The 18,182-nt window shown below is 38.7% G+C and overlaps 1 protein-coding gene across 4 annotated transcripts in view; it reads left to right on the top strand.

The window, feature by feature from the left end:
- mmp16b (matrix metallopeptidase 16b (membrane-inserted)) overlaps positions 1-17,533 on the top strand; it is a 30,515-nt gene extending 12,982 nt beyond the window's left edge. For 3 of the 4 annotated variants that reach the window (XM_025008000.2, XM_025007998.2, XM_025007999.2), the window contains exons 3-11: positions 391-539; positions 1,452-1,568; positions 4,121-4,425; positions 7,116-7,277; positions 7,677-7,894; positions 7,986-8,124; positions 9,558-9,708; positions 11,518-11,633; positions 12,708-17,533. In XM_025008000.2, the coding sequence (XP_024863768.1) occupies positions 391-539; positions 1,452-1,568; positions 4,121-4,425; positions 7,116-7,277; positions 7,677-7,894; positions 7,986-8,124; positions 9,558-9,708; positions 11,518-11,633; positions 12,708-13,069 (1,719 nt within the window). In that variant the 3' untranslated portion in view covers positions 13,070-17,533. The remainder of the gene's footprint in view (positions 1-390; positions 540-1,451; positions 1,569-4,120; positions 4,426-7,115; positions 7,278-7,676; positions 7,895-7,985; positions 8,125-9,557; positions 9,709-11,517; positions 11,634-12,707) is intronic. The other variant, XM_017426081.3, reaches the window with a different exon arrangement.
- Positions 17,534-18,182: the final 649 nt, after the last annotated feature.

Raw genomic sequence — 18,182 nt, 5'->3', positions numbered from 1 at the left:
AGTATCAAAGGACTAGCTAAAAGCTCAAAGTAACAATAAGCTAAGTAAAAGCTAAAAGTATTAAAAGGTTATCTAAAAGTAGCCGAATGGTTGCTGAAAACTAAAAGTAGCATAAGAGGAAAATGGAGCAAATGTCATGAAGCAGATTTCAAAGAGAACAACAAAAAAATCTCAATGTGCTTCTATTGGGAAAATATTTGTAAATAAAGTTAAAAAGCCATAACACCATCCTCCAAAATCAGCTGAATGTTTTGATATGTGAATGACTAAAATAGCAGAAAGTATGCAATAGTAGTTAGATTACAAAAACAAACAGAGAATTATAAAAACAGGAAAGCGGACTACACAAGCTTAAATCTTTCTCTGTTTCTCTGTCACACCTCTCTGCAGGAATGGCTACAGAAGTATGGCTACCTTCACCACACAGAACCAGGAATGTCTGTCCTACGTTCAGCCAAAACCATGCACTCAGCCATCGCTGCCATGCAGCGCATCTACGGTCTCAATGTCACCGGGACACTGGATAAGACGACTAAGGAGTGAGTGCACACACGACACATGTTGGCAGATTCACACGTACAAGCTGTGCAGCATAAATACACGACCAGTGGACCACAGATGTCTTGGTGATGAAGTTGTTCCACAAAAAATATTAAAATACAGAGCTGATATTTTGGTGAGTTGTTGAGGGAACAGAGACAAAGATGATTGTTTCAGCCCACACTCCCATCACATCATCTGAAACAGCATCAACTATGGCTCCAACTCAGCCACTTTTACAGATATTGTGCTAAAATATGGTTTGTTAGTAGCTGAGACTCATCGCCAACACACTCTTTTATGACTAACTGATTGTGCAAGTTATGATTTTAAAACTTTGCCACTACCTTTTGACTTTTGGAGTCAGCTCTCCCTGTCTGTTAGCAAAATATCTCCTGAAACACCAAAAGAGTTTAATGATGAAACAATGAGTGTACGTCTACAACTGATGAACAACCCAATTTAAGACTGCTGTCTCAACCAACACAGAAACTGCTGTATCCTAGTATGGCTTGTTATAGTAGTAGTCTGAGAGTCATTCACAACATAAAATCTGAATGCTACTCATCTTTGCTTACAGTTTTAGCTTTAGCTATTGCCGTCAACTCTGTTTGTTACCAAAATATCTCACGAAGCATTCTGGCATGAAAGGCTGCAGGCAATATGTATTCCTACAAGGAAAGCTAGGCTTTTATTTTGCTTGTGTATTTTTTGTGTTTGTTCAGTATTATGTACTGTAAATGAAAATCAGTTTGAAGCAGTAGTAACTAGATTTGGCATTGATTATTTGCATCTGTGATTCGCTATTTGTGTACTACAATGACTGGTTTCTTGTGTTGCAAACTCTGATCCAGACTTTGAAACTCAGTTCATCCTCCATTCTTTTCTTCATTCCTCTCCCCCCCTCTTAGTTGGATGGAGAGACCTCGCTGTGGAGTCCCTGACAAGTTAAAAAGCGTCACAAGATCACGGAGGCGGAGATTCGCGCTGACGGGGCAGAAGTGGCAGCGCACACATATAACCTACAGGTGAGACACACTGGAGGGCAGTTATTACAGGGGTTATCAGAGTCCCATGTGACGGTGATAATTTTCTCGGCTCTCCTCCGTCCCACATCTCAACCTCTTTAACCACCTGGGACTGCATGCTCCGTGTTGTCATAGAGACCGAACAAATACGTCACACGTGTGGGGGCTTGTGCATGACAGTCACACATGCAGAAACACACAGTTTAACACATAAAATGGGTGTTGTCTGTTTGCTATTCAGTGCATAAATAGCAACTAACACAATTAAGATGTATCAAGCTGTGTGTTTTTCGTTTTATGCGTTCCATTTCATTAAGCTAAACTAAAAGCCTAGTACTCCTTAAAGAAATGCGTATCACCCACCGCCTTTCATGCCACTTTTAGACTAAGATCATCTTATGTTGGGAACTGATGGCACTGTAGCCAGTTTGGTCACATTCAGAGTATGTGTTGCAAATTACTCTCCACTACTACAACATCAAACTTTAGCTCAATATCTGTTAAATTGACTGAGCTATGGCCATTTCTGTGTATGCTAAAATGGTTTTGCTGTGGCAGCCATCTTGAATCAGGCTGACTCCAAAATTACTTTCTGAACATTTCAATAAAATCCATTCGGTGATTTATAAGATATGCAGACAAATGAACACACAGACACACACAAATGGGTAAAAATGTTATCACACTGCCTTGGCCGGTGGGCGATGCCAAACTATTTAAACAGGATGATATTTTCTTCTATTCTCTCCCTTATTTTCTCTCTCTTATTTAAAATTGCGTAAAATTACATGGGTGAATTATTGATAAAGTCAGCAGAAACAGTCAAACTCTCATCTTATCTGGTAAAAATTAAGCTCAGGATTTTAATAGGTTCCGAGAAGAACCGATAAACGGGTCGCTGGCACAACTGCAAATTGACAGGTTCCAGCAGCAACAGATGATAACACGGGCAATTTATTCAAATCCTTCCTTCCTTCCTTCCTTGCTGAATGTGAATTGATGAGGCACCTCTCCTAATGGAACGTCAATCAGTGCTGAGCCGCTGCTGAGCCACTGCCTGCACTTTATTTGTGAAAAATGAGTGGAGAGAGAGAAAGAAGATTTCCCTCTCCTTCTCTGCCTGCCAGCCTCTGATAACGACTGCTGTGTTCAAAGTTCAGCCAAAGCTGCTGGGCTTCAAATAGTTGTGTCAAGTGCAACTTTTTTTTTTTTTTTTTTGGTTTCTCCTCATTCTGAAAGTGAAAGTGTTCACTCAACATTAATGAGATAACAAGGCAAGAGGAAGATGCAGGGTGTTTTTTTTATTTTGTTCCATGTAGTTTCAGGATTGGTGGGCCACTCAGACCTGTTACTATTAAAAACTGTTTGTGAAGAGCAGTTTTAGCTTCCACTTCCATGAAACGTGTTTATTGCCCACCGCCTAAGGCGAAAGGGCCTGGATGTGTGTGTGTGTGTGTGTGTTTGTTTGTCTGTAGCATTAGCAAAGAATCTCATGAACCAGTCAACGGATTTTAATGAAACTCTCCGAAAGTAATCATTGGATGTACATCTACAGCTGATTGCCTTTTGGAGTCAACTTAATCCAACTTGACGTGGTAGTAGCTGAACGTCATTCCTAACATATTCTTCAAGCACAACACATTGAACAGTATTTTTTGCTTAAAACCTTAGGCTTTAATTGTGTCAACCTTGTCAGTCTGTTCGCAAAAATATCTCATAAACCACAAGATGGATTTTAAAGGCAATTCTTTCAACATTGTGAAGACCGGTTAAAACAAATGTGAAATAAGAAGTAAAATCCACACAATCTTTTCTCATATCAGTAATTAGTATGTCCTTAAATTTAAAATTTGTAAGCAAAGTTTGTGAACGGCTGCCAACTACCATGTGTTTTACCTGCTAAAACAATCAAAGTACTTGAAAATAGGTCAGCAATAGTGATGTCCATGTAAGGGCTGTTTGAGATTAAGAAATCCAACGAGTTTGATGTATTGGTATGTACATGCTCAGGATTGTTGGGTAAAGTATGCAGATAAAAGATAGGTTGATTTGAAACAGTCTTTATGGTGCTCCACCTCCCTGCTTCATCCCTGATATTTATTCTTGACAGTTGTCTTTCATATTTTTTTGCATTTAGCAGCAGATTCATTCCTATATTTCCACATAAATGTCTTTTCGGAGATTGTACGATTGATTATTTGTTTACCAACGCAGATTACAGCCAGCATAATGTAGGTCAAACTGCACGACTCAAGCTTTCAGTTGGTTTTCAGCAGATTCTGCTGAGTGCTTCATTTACAAGGAGTATAGACCCACATTTCAGAATTGCATATCAATATGTCACATAATATCACATCTACAACCCATAAACCTTTGGAGTCACTCTAAATCAAGATGATCACCGCATCTATTGATGAAAATGGCTATAACTTTGTCCCTCCGCATAACATGATCTTAGTTTAAAACTCTGGCATGAAAGGTGAGAACAATATATATTCCTTCAAGAAATTCCTTCTTTAATTATAATGATGTATTTGTTTCTCTTCCCGCAGCATCAAAAATATCACACCAAAGGTGGGCTCCCGGGAGACTCATGATGCCATTCGGCGAGCGTTTGACGTGTGGCAGGGTGTAACTCCTTTACGCTTTGAGGCCGTTCCGTTCAGTGCCCTGGAGACCGGCAGACGTGACGTGGACATCACTATAATCTTCGCTTCGGGCTTTCACGGCGACAGCTCACCCTTCGATGGGGAGGGCGGATTTCTCGCCCACGCCTACTTTCCAGGCCCAGGCATAGGAGGGGACACGCACTTTGACTCAGACGAGCCTTGGACCCTGGGGAACCCCAACCACGATGGTGAGAAGTGGCAAAAATTGTGTAACTAAGAAATAAAGCAGTGGTGGGTAAAAAAAACATTAAGTGGAAGAAGTGATGAAAGCAAACAAGGAAAACAGCAGTTGTCTGGAGAGATGGATAAGAAGTGATGGATACCAGATCCTGGAAATACAGATGGCTTAGCAGGAGGGCATTATGACAGAGACAGTTTCGCAGGGCAGGGTGTGAGGGATGCTTAGCCAAAAAGCAAAGAACACTCCAATGTGTTTGATGCGGCTGTGCTCTGTAAAGACGCATCAACCCTTCTGTCAGGACTTTAGTTTTATCTGCATATAATAAGCTCTTCAGATGACAGGATAGAAAGCCCTGCTATTTTAAGACTTATGTTGCTGGCACATGATTATGGTTATCCAGTTTTTCTGAGTTTTTTTCTATACGTGTTTGTTTTTTGTTTTTTTTGTCCAGCTACTTTTGCATACTTTGTGCTATTTTACCTATTCTTACTGTACATCAAAACATTCAGTTTATTTAGGAGATGGGTGCTATGACTTTTGGTTTTTGTAATGTTTATACTTTTCAAAATACTTAACTTTATTTGTAAATATGTGTATTTCCCCATAGAAATGCATATACATCTTTTCAAATTTTTCAAAATTGTTCTGTTTGGTACTCTATTAGACGAAGACTATTTTTGTCTTCTTGTGCTACTTTTAGTTTTTAGCTAGCACTTTGCTACTTTTAGCTCATGTTCTGCTTCTTTTAGCTTTAACAACTTCATTTTAGCTTCTTCAGCAAATTTTAGCAAAGTCATTCAGCACTCGCTCATTTGCGCTGCATCTTTGCAGAAAATGCTGCTTCTTTAGTTGAATTTGATGAAGTTGATCTGGAGGAGCAGCTCAACGTGAAACAATAAGATGCCTTTCTGATGCAAACACACTTTAATTTCTCTACCTACAGGGTACCGGGCTTGTGAAAGCACCACCAGGTGACTTCGCCATTATCCACTAGCTCTTACAATCTCTCCTTTCCATTAGTGAAAGAGGAGGCTTTGAGCTCACATTGTGTTTGTTCTCGGAAACCGCTCCTTTCTCTCTGTTTCTCTATTCTTCTCTAATGGTAATAGTCTTAGACTCCAAAGTCAGGTTCATGTTCACCTCTGTGCAGCGTCCCATGGTTATCCATTAGAAGTGCTGAGGCTGATTTTGAAAAGCTCCTGTCTCAGCATGTGCATCTAGGAAGCTGTGCGATCTTTAATGGGCTTTTACAGCAGTGTGTATGTAAATGTTGCATGTTGACATGTGCGCTAATGGTAGCTGCAGTCTGTCTCCGGGGAGTCCTCACGGGGCCAAGGTGGAAGAGGCTGGTTGGGTTAGATAAGAGGGGGTAGTGTAACCTTTCGGATACTGGCTGAGGGTCAGTGGTAGTAATATGCAATGCTGCTGGCAAGAGTGGATATCATATTGTAAAGGGCAACAAGCTCTCGAGGACAGTTTCAGTCACAATCTGTACATAAATATTAGATTTCATTCTAAATCAGGTTGACACTCAGAGCTGACCATACACACTGGCTGTGACATTTTTATTTTTTTATGCGAGTGTGTGTTTCAGTGTGATATAAACTAGACATTCAAGGATTGCCTGTGCTTGGCCAACATTTCTCTGTGCTCAGATGTGTTACATATATGCCCAAGGCAGAAACGTGAGTGTGTCCCTATGATTTATTTGAGCTTTTGGTCACATGTGGCTTAATCTTCTTTTATGAAGAAAAAAAATAACCTTAAAAACACAAAAAATGGCTATAACTCATTCAATTTTACAGATAATGGCCTAGAGTTTGTCGTAGTTGTAGCTAAGACTGACATTCTGAGCACTAAGATGTTCAAAAATTTTGCCATTTACTACGGTATTTGGAGACAACTCATGTCTGCCTGTTAGTAAAATATCTCATGAAACAGTGGACAGATTTTAATGAAACTCCCAGAAAGTAATTGTATGAACATCTACAAGATGACCACCACAGCTAATCGATATTTGCCAACACAACAATGGCTATAACTCAGTCAGTTTTACAAATACTCAACTAAAATCTGGTATGGTGGTATGGTAGTAGCTGAGAGTCATTCAAGCCATTCACAACACAGGACTCTGAGCACTAATACATCTTGCGAATTTGCACAATATTGCATGAAATCATGCTGAATGTCATTTACAAGGTTTGACCAAAACTCCATCCCTTCTCAGCTTAAGATGACTTCGGATGGCATTCATCAGTGAGGGGGAACTGAACTGGATTCTTGGGGAAAGTTCAGATACTTACTCCTCCATCCTGCACCATTTTGCTGCAATAAGCAGCTACACACAGATTCAGCATGTTCCTGTTAGAACGTCTTTTATTGTCTTCAAAATAACCCGATTACTGTAAATCAACTACAACTCCATAGACACATGCTCAGGCGGTCCTTCAAATGATGTTACAAGCCCTTTATAACTCTGACATGAACGGTGATGGGTGATATGCATTGTTTTAAGGAATTCTAGGTCTTTAATATTGTGTGTCTTCTGTACTTTTTGTTCATTCTAAATTTGTGAATGTTATGGTATTAATTAACTACATACAGTCACTTCTGTCCATCTTCACTTCCAGTACAAATTCTGTATACCAGATAAAAAATATTTGCATTCTCACATTATTTTTCTTTTTCCCCCTGCAGGCAACGACCTGTTCTTGGTCGCAGTCCATGAGCTGGGCCATGCCCTCGGTCTGGAGCACTCCAGCGACCCGACTGCCATCATGGCTCCTTTCTACCAGTACATGGACACAGAGAACTTCAAACTACCTCATGATGATCTGCAGGGCATCCAGAAAATCTATGGTGACTTTCTTTTTTTTTTTTTAAATGATGAGACAAAATAAGAAGGAGCACTTTGCCTTGTTCCAACACTTTATCGATGATGCTCAACATCGCAAAACACTGAATAGCACAGATTAGAAACTTAGTCACCACATCCATCAGTCATACTGGGTTGAATGCCAGTAAGCAGCATTTGTCAGCTGTTAAAGAGGTCAGCCAATCTGAGTTTTTCAAAACAACATGAGTCAACCAACAGACGCCAAAGAGGTAAAATAATCGGTGCCAATTTAAAGGGCACATTGGGGAAAAAAAACTATCTCAGTGGGGACAGTTTCAGAAATAACTGAATCTTTCAGAAACACAGCAGTAAAGCACAGTCGAGAAGGAACAGGATGAAACACTGTGCTTTTCTATTTTCAGGACCACCAGATAAAGCTCCGCAGCCCACAAGACCCCCTCCCACGGTTCCGCCTCCTCGCTTCCACCCTCCCTCAGACCCCCAGAAACAGGATCGCCATGCCAGACCCCATCGCCCTCCACAGGGGGCCAAACCGTCTAACCCCAATGCCAAACCTAACATCTGTGATGGAGGCTTCAACACTCTGGCCATTCTCCGGCAGGAGCTGTTTGTCTTCAAGGTAAAGTTCAAAAAGCAATCCGAGAAATCTTTCCTGCTGGCCTCAGAGCAGTTTACCAAGTGACGAATGATGGTTCTGTTCATCATTTTAGGACCAGTGGTTCTGGAGGGTCCGGGACAACTCGGTGGTTCCAGGTTATCCCATGCAGATAAACTACTTCTGGAAAGGCCTGCCTTCTAAAATTGACGCTGTGTACGAAAACAGTGAAGGAAAGTTTGTCTTTTTTAAAGGTAATAAAAGCAGCCACATTTCAGTTTGTGGTTGGGTTATTTTCTAATCATTATCACCTGCTGACATAAAAGGTGGGCAATCATGTAATTGTCTGGATTACTGGGTGTCTATTAGCAAAATATCCCGTAAACCATTAAATGGATTTTAGTAAAATCCTTTGTTGTACATCTACAACTGATTCCTACTGTATTTAGAGGCTTCCTGATTGATTGTGGCTCTCACTGCTGATCGACCTCAGTCAACACAAAGATGGCTGCAACTCAGTCAATTTTACAAATATTGAGCTGAAATTTGGTGTGGTAGTAGCTGAGAGTAATCCCCAACACTTACATCAAACGCTAACAGATGGCTCAAGACTTTTGCCTAAAACTTTAGCATTAAGCAAAATATCTCATGAACTGTTGGACAGATTTTAATAAAACTCCAAGAAAGTAATCATCGGATGCACGTCTACAACTGATTAACATCTGGGCCAATTTAAGATGGCCACCACCTTATCAAATACAAAACACTGATATAATTCAGTCAGTTTTAAAAATGCTGAGCTAAAGTTTGCCATGGCAGTTGCTGCAAGCCATCCTCATCGTATAATCCAAGTGCTGACAGAACAGTTTGGTTAAATCTTTGTATTCCTTTAAGGACTCCTAGTTTCATTAAGTCATTTGTTCTTGAGTTATTAATGTCAAACAGTTGAGCAATCCTTTTATGAGTAAATTCTTTGTTTGTTTACCAAGAGACATACACACTTACAGGAAGGACTTGATGCACATTTCTCCGTGTCTCACTATTTTTAGTTACATTTTAGAACCACTGCGTCCAAAAACACAATATTTAAAACAGTCAACAATGCAGGTAAAAGTTTAACATCCAGTATTTGGTTGGAAAACAACAGACGGGTTGAGGCTGAACTGAATTCTGTGTGGTAGGAGAACGGGTGTGGGTCCCAGAGAGCCATCCATTCATCAGACAGATTAACATGACATCTGTCACCCAGTGGAATCAGAGAGCCTCTTGATTTATTCATTCACTCAGGGGGACTAAAGCATGTGTGTATTCATGGGTGTGTGCACGTGAGCGTCTGGCCGCCAACCACAGCAGCTTTCCAAGCTCCATCTGAGGAACTTCTGATCAAAATGAATTAAATGCAGCCGCAGCTTCAGTGAAACTCAGAACAAGAAGATGCAGCAGAGTTGCCCTCTGAGCATCATCGGGCAAAGATTTTGTGCCATGCAGATAATCTTTAAACAAGATTATGAAACATCTGGTCTTTGAAATCACATGGAGAAAAAAAAATCCAGGCTGACTGTCAAAAACCCAGACAGAGGGCATGTATAGTGGGGTTTTCTTTTCTTTAGTGTGACTTTTCAGGTCATATTTATGATAGAATTATTGTCTCAGTGCATTTAAACTTTCTGATTTTTTCCTATTTTAGGAAACCGTTTCTGGGTGTTCAAGGACACCACTCTGCAGCCTTCGTACCCTCAGGACATCTCTCTGTTCGGGAGCGGCATGCAAACAGAGAGTATCGAGACAGCTGTCTGGTGGGAAGATGTCTCCAAGACCTACTTCTTCAAAGGAGACAGGTTTGTGAGGATTGTTTGTGATGAAGTCAAGTATTTGGGCAGAACTAAAACTGAGGTAAAAAAATAAATAAAATAAAAAAAACATTTAGAGTTATAGCTGAAATGCTGTTCCAAAGCAGCTGCCTAAAAATACATTTTCATGTATTTCATTGACATCTTAACTTTGAAATGTTTTTTTTTTTTAAGTTAGGACAATACACTATAGAACTGAGAACACCATCTGTATTAATTTGGAAGATTGTTTCCCTGATTTGATGCAAGATTTTAGCTTATTGTTAGCTCAGAGGCTTCTTTGTTACATGTTTTGCTTTACAATTTGTTTTTTTTCTAATCTGTTCATGGTATTTGGTAATATTTTGCTGAAATAAGCGATGCTTTATATGAAGAAGACAGAGCCTGAAGGCATCATATGTTGTCTATATGATTTCAATAAATCAAAATTTCCCTTTAAATTCTTCATGCCATAGAGTGGTTCTCTACTTCATCTGGATTTATTTTTGATGAGTTATGATCTATAATGAAGCCAAATGTATTTTCAGCTCTTCTTTAAAAATGTTCTAATGTCTGCATGGTAAAGTTTTAATACCTTCTTTATTAAAATCAAATTTAACATTCCTGCAAATCAACAGTCATGTAATCTTTTACATCTATGCAGTTCGGCATCTTTTTGTAACCATATGCAAAGGTCTTGTAAGTGTTTTTAATATTTATAATACAGACATATATTGTGAATATCTAAATTTAAAAAAAATGACAACGTATTACTGTTCTTTTCTAAAAGATTTTAGACCATCACCAGGTTGTGTTTAGTCGGTTTAAAGTGGAAATTAATTACGGAGTCGGTTCAAAACAAGTCAATCAGAAGATCTGTTGTTTATCTACGTGCGTCACAGCGGCCGTACAGTATGAAAATATGCCATTCTGACTCACATGTTCAGCTGTTGTGATAAATCATATCCTGAGAGGTCATCGGACCCTGTGGTGGGAGATGACGAAATGCTTTGTCATCTTTAACCACAGAATGTCCTATCTGTCTAGGCGCGCATCAATTGCAGCTTGTTCCAAAACTAATCTGCATAGCAGGCAAACATGGATGACTGATCGATCACAGCGGCCAGCTATGTGAAAGAAATCTGTTGTTTGTTGAATTTAATTAGAATAAGTCATCAAAAACTGTCTATTTCATGTTTCAAAACATTAGTTCCCATAACATAACTTAAAAGAAAAAAATGTCAGTTTTGGGTGTGAAATCCCTGTTAGCCCACTCACTGTTAGATAAAACATATTTGCCATGACTCTAAAGATTAAGTCCACATGTCCACCTTGCAGCACACCTCACCACAAACGTCCAGCTTTTCCAGATTGTACTTAGAAGTCTCTGCGCTGCTGAATGATTTTTTTTATTATTTTTTTTTGCAGCTAGGCAAACAGACAGCAGAGACAGAAGACTTAGCTGAACATTTTCATAGTCCTCACATCTGTGCGCTGTCATTGGCTGCTCACTGAGGGAAGAATGGCCATTTAAACGCATCCCAAAATGCAAAATACTATATTGTCTCTGCAAAGAAAAACAAAAACACCACAGACTTAATTAGGAGGGGTTACGTTGACATTAGATTTTTTTTTTTTTTTAAATAAATATTCTGCTTACTGTGCTTTTCAGGGAATAGGGACAGCAAAAGGCTAAATGTATTTTGAGATTTAGTTTGAATTGACTGTATTTTGATTAATGAGAAGAAAACCTGTTCTAAAATGCTTGTAAGGGATTTGTTCAGACCCTCTGTATCAACTCTTTTTTTGCTTGTGTAGATACTGGAGGTATAACGAGGACATGAGGACGATGGACCCAGGTTACCCTAAATCCATCACAGTCTGGAAGGGCATCCCTGACTCACCACAGGGGGCGTTTGTGGATAAGGCCAATGGTACGCTCACTTAATTCTTTGATAATATTCAGATGTGGATCAGTAAATTTACTTAAGTACAATGAAAATCTGTGATTCTATCCATCAGATCTGCAACTGAAATACCTGCAGCTTTGTAAAACTTTGTAAATGGTGTTATGCACGATCTCATATGACATTGTTAGATCTTGACAGATGTGTTAGCGCTCTGAGGAGGTGTTGAGGATAACTCTCAGCTACCACTACACTACGTATTAGACAAGTTTCTGCTAAATTGACAGAGTTAATGTTTTGTGTTTGCTAAGGTCACTTAACTGTAGCAGCCATCCGGAGTCACGTTGATGCCAAAAAGTTATGTAATTGTAGATGTACGATCAGGGAGAGTTTTACATGAACCAGTGGTTCGTGAAATATTTTGCTAACAGTGCAGACTAATAAAAAACATGATTGTCTTTTTGCCTTTGGTGGCAGGAGGTAACGATCAGGAAGTGATCATATGTAAAATGCTCAAAATAAAGAATTTTAACCTCCCTCCTTTTTATTTAAATTGATGTGTGACTTTATACAAATAAAGATTTATTTAGGAAGTTTCCAGTTCACCAGTTGTTGGTAACATCTTTGTACTTTCAAGTTGTTCAACTTTAAATGTATTTTTCTGATTTTGGTTGCTTTTACTTAAGCAACATTTTTAGTTGAGGATATTACTTGTATCAGAATACTTTTTGCAATGCAACCTAGTTTAACACACTAGCATGACAATATGCTTGTATAAGTTAGTGATGTAATATTAGTTGATGTTATGAAAAGAACAAAATGAGCTATCTTGTGAAATGTAACATGAATGTTTTAAGTTATCATAGCAAGCTTCATTATATTTAACTACTCTGTGCTGCTAGTAGTTCAACTGTCAGCAGGATACAGTGTTTAATGTGTTGTGTGTGCTAAAGTAATATTAAATACTCAGTTTGATTACATCTGGAGATCTTTGCTTCCTGTTTCCCTCTAATCACATCACATTGGTAAATAAAAATCTAAAATCCAATAATATTAATATTATTAATGTCTGTATCTCTTAATCCTCTGCCCCTCATACAGGCTTTACCTACTTCTACAAGGGCAAAGAGTACTGGAAGTTCAACAACCTGCTGCTTCGTGTGGAGCCCGGCTACCCCAGGTCGATTCTGAGGGACTTCATGGGCTGCGATTGCCTGCCCGCCGACCCCGACTGGGACTGGAGTCTCCCGGTGGCAGAGGAGCGCCACTATGACACCGGCGACGTGGACGTTGTCATGAAACCGGACAGCGCAGGAGGCACGGAGAAAGCCGTGGCCATCGCCATCCCCTGCGTCCTGGCACTGTGCATGATGGTCCTCCTCTACACCGTTTTCCAGTTCAGGAGGAAGAGCACGCAACGGCACATACTTTACTGCAAGCGCTCCATGCAGGAGTGGGTCTGAGGGACACTGTACAGCAGGGAGAGGGGGTGGGGTGTGTGTGGAGCTCTGATAAAGTTCTAGTTGTTGCTTGAAGCCCTATAATTTAAAGCACTATAGAGAACATGAAGTCTGCCTTTTTTTTGGCAAATTTCAGAACTGCTGGAATATGTTAACATGCAAGCTGCAAGGAAGGAAACCTATCAGCAGAACTCAACAAAGACAGTGATGGAGCTGCATCTCCTTTGTCCAACTTAAATGTATGTATCTGCTTTGAGGTTTTTTTTTCTGTATCTTGGAATGAACTCAATTAAATGAGACAGAATTAAGCCACTGTAAGTGGGACCTTTGTCTATCTCCATCTTCTGCACGCCGCTTAAAAAGCCCGTAGCTCTAATTTCAGTGGACAAATTAGATCTAGGCTTGGACTTTATTTAATTCAATTGCCCTGAGCTATTTTTTTTCCCAGTTTAGGCTCTTTGTAAAAGATTATTCAATGTCTAGAGGAGTGATACACAAACCAAATATGATGTTTTCTTCCAATGAGGATTACAGCTCAATGATTTTTTTTCTTGATTGGATTGTTTTCCTCCATGGATGTAACATTGCGATTCACACTTTATTTTATTTTATTTTATATTTTTTACATATCTGTCCATATCCACTTGTCTGCTTTGTACAGACAGAGCAGTTGGCAGGAGCTATAGGAACTCTGAAGACTGTTGTGGCAGTCTGCCTCCAAAAACCGAGGCCAAAAAAACCTCTCTGCAATATTTACAAGACTGCCTTAATCACAGGTTGCTTAAATCCTCGCTCCTTCGATTTCTCTGGTGTGGAAGCTGAATGATGAATGACACAACAGGAATACAGAAAATGTGCATAATGTTGATAAATACTGCCCAAAAAATGCAACTGTAAACCAGTATTTGATGACGGTTCGATCCACTGCGCTTGAAAAAAAAGATCAACTTTCATACAGTCTCACTGGAGGATATGAGGAAAAAGGGATGATTTGAGTTTAAAAGACAGAATATTTCCCCGTTTTATTAATGTACTGAAATGTACTATCAGTTGTTGAACACTAAACATCTCGCTTTCCTTTTTAATAGTTTTAAACGGCTTCTGTTTGAGTTTTGCACAAAGTTTCTGGGTTCACAACATTTTTTTTTATACAACTGTAAATGGAAAAAAAAGAAGGGGAAACAGAATAAAAAAGAAAGGACTCAAATATCTGTGGTCACCAGAAGCACATTGAGTTTATATTTGTAGTCAGAGCTGCTGGATAAACAGCACAGCTTTAGGAAGGAAAGCATGTCTAAACAGTAACGGGACATAAACCTGTTTATGTTACTAATTTTACTGTTGGGTGAATTTTGGATTTTTGAGGCAAAAAGAGTTGAACCAGTGTCGCCTGAGTGTTCAGTAATAGAACCAGGCTGTTTTATGCAACGTGACTCCAGTTAATCCTTATGCAAACATACACAATGTAACATGAACAAATTACTGCTAAATATTTAAAATTATTTTTAAAAAGGCTTGATTTAAAGGTACTCATTGCAAGCTATGAAGTCAAACATGAAAAAGGTTATCCTGAACTGTATCAAATGGTGCAGTTTTGAAAGAGTTAACTCCAGTAGTTTCCCGGGTATACAGATAAACAGTTCAGAAACGTGGGTACATACTCATTATAAACAAAGCAGTTTTATCTGCATACTTTAGTCAAAAAAATAAGAGCGTAAATATGCACCAGTACATTAAATCTGTCTGACTTCTCAATCTCAAATTTCTCTTTAATGGATGACCTATTTTTAGTCACTTCGGCTATTTCCATAGGTAATAGCTGAAACTAGGTGGTATTTGACAGCCCACATATTTTGCTTACACACTTTTTGTAACCCTCCTGAAGCCCTCATAACTGAAGAGAGGAAGAGAAGCCTCTGCAGCTCCGGGTTAATTTGACCCAAAGTTCATATTAAGGGCAAATTAACAATGAATACGGGAAAAGAATTGTGCAGATTTTGTTACGCCATTATTATTTTTTTTACCAGACTTCATGACATTGCAATGAGTACTTTTAACTTGAATATTGGAAAAACAAAAGCCAGGTTATCTTAAAACATACATATATACAGTATTATATTGCTTGTAATATGTTGCAGTTACTTTAATCAACCAAGTTTGGGAAATCATTCTGTATAATAAAGCATGTGGGGAAAAGTCTCTGAGGTAAGATGGAGCTGACCTGGGCAGGATTTCATTTTATTTTATTTATTTTTTTGTCATGTATTAATTTACAGATGTAATTCACAACAAAATGAATGCTTCTTGTTTTGAAATTGCCTTCGGCGTGCCATAAATGTAACAGTGTGGCTGTGTGGTGTAGGATTTCTCAGAGTTTGATAGATGATTTGTCTTTTTATATATATAAATATATATTTGTGCTCATTATTGTTTTTGTTTTGTTGGAACTGTCATCAGCTGTACAGGATATCAAACATAATCTTCCACTGACATCGAAGCGGAGTGTTTTGTTTGTTGTTTTTTTTTTTAAACACATCAATTGTTCTTCTTTATCAAATATACCTTGAGGAGACTTGATTGAGCTGTGGCTAATGAGTTCATCGTTTATTTATGATCATTTGTAATAGATAAAATAAATACAGACTGTAATATTAATGCATGCAGGGTCGAACTAAGATGTCATTTGATGACCATGTTCCAGTTGTTCCCTTTTGTGGTTAAATGGCGGCACTGCCTTGCAGGTTACCGGTGGCAGATTTCCAGTGTAACATTACTGCTTCCAGTTTGTCAATGACGTTCCAGTCTTTATTGCCAAAAAATACCCCAACAACAATAGATGACAGGAACAGCTTTGATTTCTTGAAGCGCCACAGATTTGCCGTACATATCAGTCTGTGTTGATCCACTGTAATTTAAGGTGAATGCAAAGCCCTTGGCTCAGTGTTTGTGCTTGATGTTGATTGAGTTTGTGTGTTAGTGATGAGGCTTTAGAGAGTGTGGCGTTAAACATGGCCAACAAGGGAAGTGTTTAACTTTGAGTGTGGCACCTTAAATCTCACATTGCATTCAGCTGGGAGGCAAATTGTCAAAGAAGTGGGTTCAAAATGCGTTTTTGTTGTTGTTTAACTGATTCCAAGTAATGTTTCCTTTTCCTTATAAAAAAAGTATTCATTTTACAGCAAATGTTTTATATTTGTCTTGTAGAGGTAACTCAACCCTTTAAAACAATAGTTCAGATCTTTTGAAAAGGGGCTCTGTGGAAGGATTCTAAACAAATAATACCTTATCTGTTGCAGATAGATCTTTAAAAGAAGAAATACAGTTTGATTCTGACCGTTCTGATGAGCTAATGGCTAGTTGGAGTGGGGCCAATATCAAAGTGGATCGCCACCATCTTTAAACAACGCCAATCTTAAAGATTTCACAGGCAAAAGTGTGATAAATGATAAATGATATGATAAATGTTCCAGGCTTCAGCAAAAGTGCTACAGCCAGCTGCTGTTGCTACTATTTGCAATTGCAAGTAACTATAGATTTCTATTAAACAACCATGTAATGTGAAACTGATGGTGATGTAAAGCTTTATAAAGGAGTGTTTGCATGAACAGCTATGAAATGTTTGAGACTGAAGTTGTTTTAAGACACCATCTTAGTCTTGGACTAGCCGTTAGCTCATCAATCTGTCAGAAATGATCTCATTTCTCCAAGCTGACGTTGTTAAAAAAAAAGCTATTTACAATGGGGACTATATTAATTGATCATAAACCTTTTCACAGAGTCCCACTTTACAACGTCTTTACAACAACTTCAATGGTTAGACACACTTCATTTTAAATATCTATCTTCTTTTGATGCATCAAACTTGGTTGTCTCCAGACTCCTCAGTGCTTTTTTTTTTTTTTTTTTGCCTTGACACTTGCTGCTAAGCATTAGGGCTAATCTGGAGTGACATTAAAGGAAGTAGATGAGACTGATTAGACAGCAGCCAGAACACCAGAGAGGCTAAAGGGTACACAATCGACAAGGAGGAACCGCTGCTCTCCATATGTTATGCACAGATACATGTGGAGGACATTCTCCTCCCAGACAAAGTGTACGAGATGTTAACATTTTATGTACATACTGTACAAGCCAGGCTCTGTATTTTCTGTTTTGGATGTTTTTTTGTTTTTAATCCACCTACTCCATGGATAAAGAAAATGCTGTGTGTTGTAAATAAACGAGTGCATAAATGAATGTGTCTGACTATAACGCTCCCACACAAATATCCAACTCTGCTCGGTTATTTGCCAGAGATAGCTCAAACTAAAGGCCTAGCATTTATTTATATCACCTGCCAATTTTTATGCCTGACTCTCAGCTACTACCACACCAAATTTTAGCTCAATATCTGTAAAAATGACTGAGTTATAGCCATTGATGTGTTGGCTAGGGTGGCTTGTCTGTGGAAGCCATCTTGAATTGGACTGGCTCCAACAGCTTATCAGTTGTAGATGTACATTCAATACTTACTTTGTAAGAGTTTCAATAAATTCTGTCTAATGATTCATGAGGTATTTTGCTTACATGACATACAAAGGGACACATACACACACAATAAAATCACAATAACATGCACAATAACGAGCAAGTTTCCATGTAACTTTAATAGATTATTTCAAAAATTTGGGTGAATTCTTGCACAAGATGTGATGAGCGCCGAACTAAGCCAACAACAGCAGAGCGTGCCATGCTACTTTACAAGTTTAAATTCATTGTTTCAAGCCAAGTAGTCAAAAAAAGCACCACTAGTTGTAAAGTTTTAGATTTACCAAGCAGAAAATATTAAATGTGTTCATGAAGTGAGGACGAAGGAAATTCTTTAAACATTTTTAAACCCTTCCTTGTTACAGTTTGCCGAGGGCTTTGAGGGGCACATCTTCTGGTTGCAGATCTCCTTGTAGCCTGAGGCCTCGGTCAGCCCACTTCCTGTTTACGTAACAATAAATAATTGTAGAAAAATGATCGACAGTAACTTTTGATTCATTTTAATTTAAACCAAGCAGTAAATAGTTTATTTTTTACCATCTATGAGATTGTGGAGGAGACAGTAATCATTAGGACTGGTGGTGTTCTG

The sequence above is a fragment of the Kryptolebias marmoratus genome, linkage group LG20, assembly GCF_001649575.2.
Source record: "Kryptolebias marmoratus isolate JLee-2015 linkage group LG20, ASM164957v2, whole genome shotgun sequence".
Taxonomy (NCBI): Eukaryota; Metazoa; Chordata; class Actinopteri; order Cyprinodontiformes; family Rivulidae; genus Kryptolebias; species Kryptolebias marmoratus.
The sequence above is the reverse complement of the archived record's forward strand: the minus strand, read 5'-3'. Positions and strand labels throughout refer to the sequence as shown.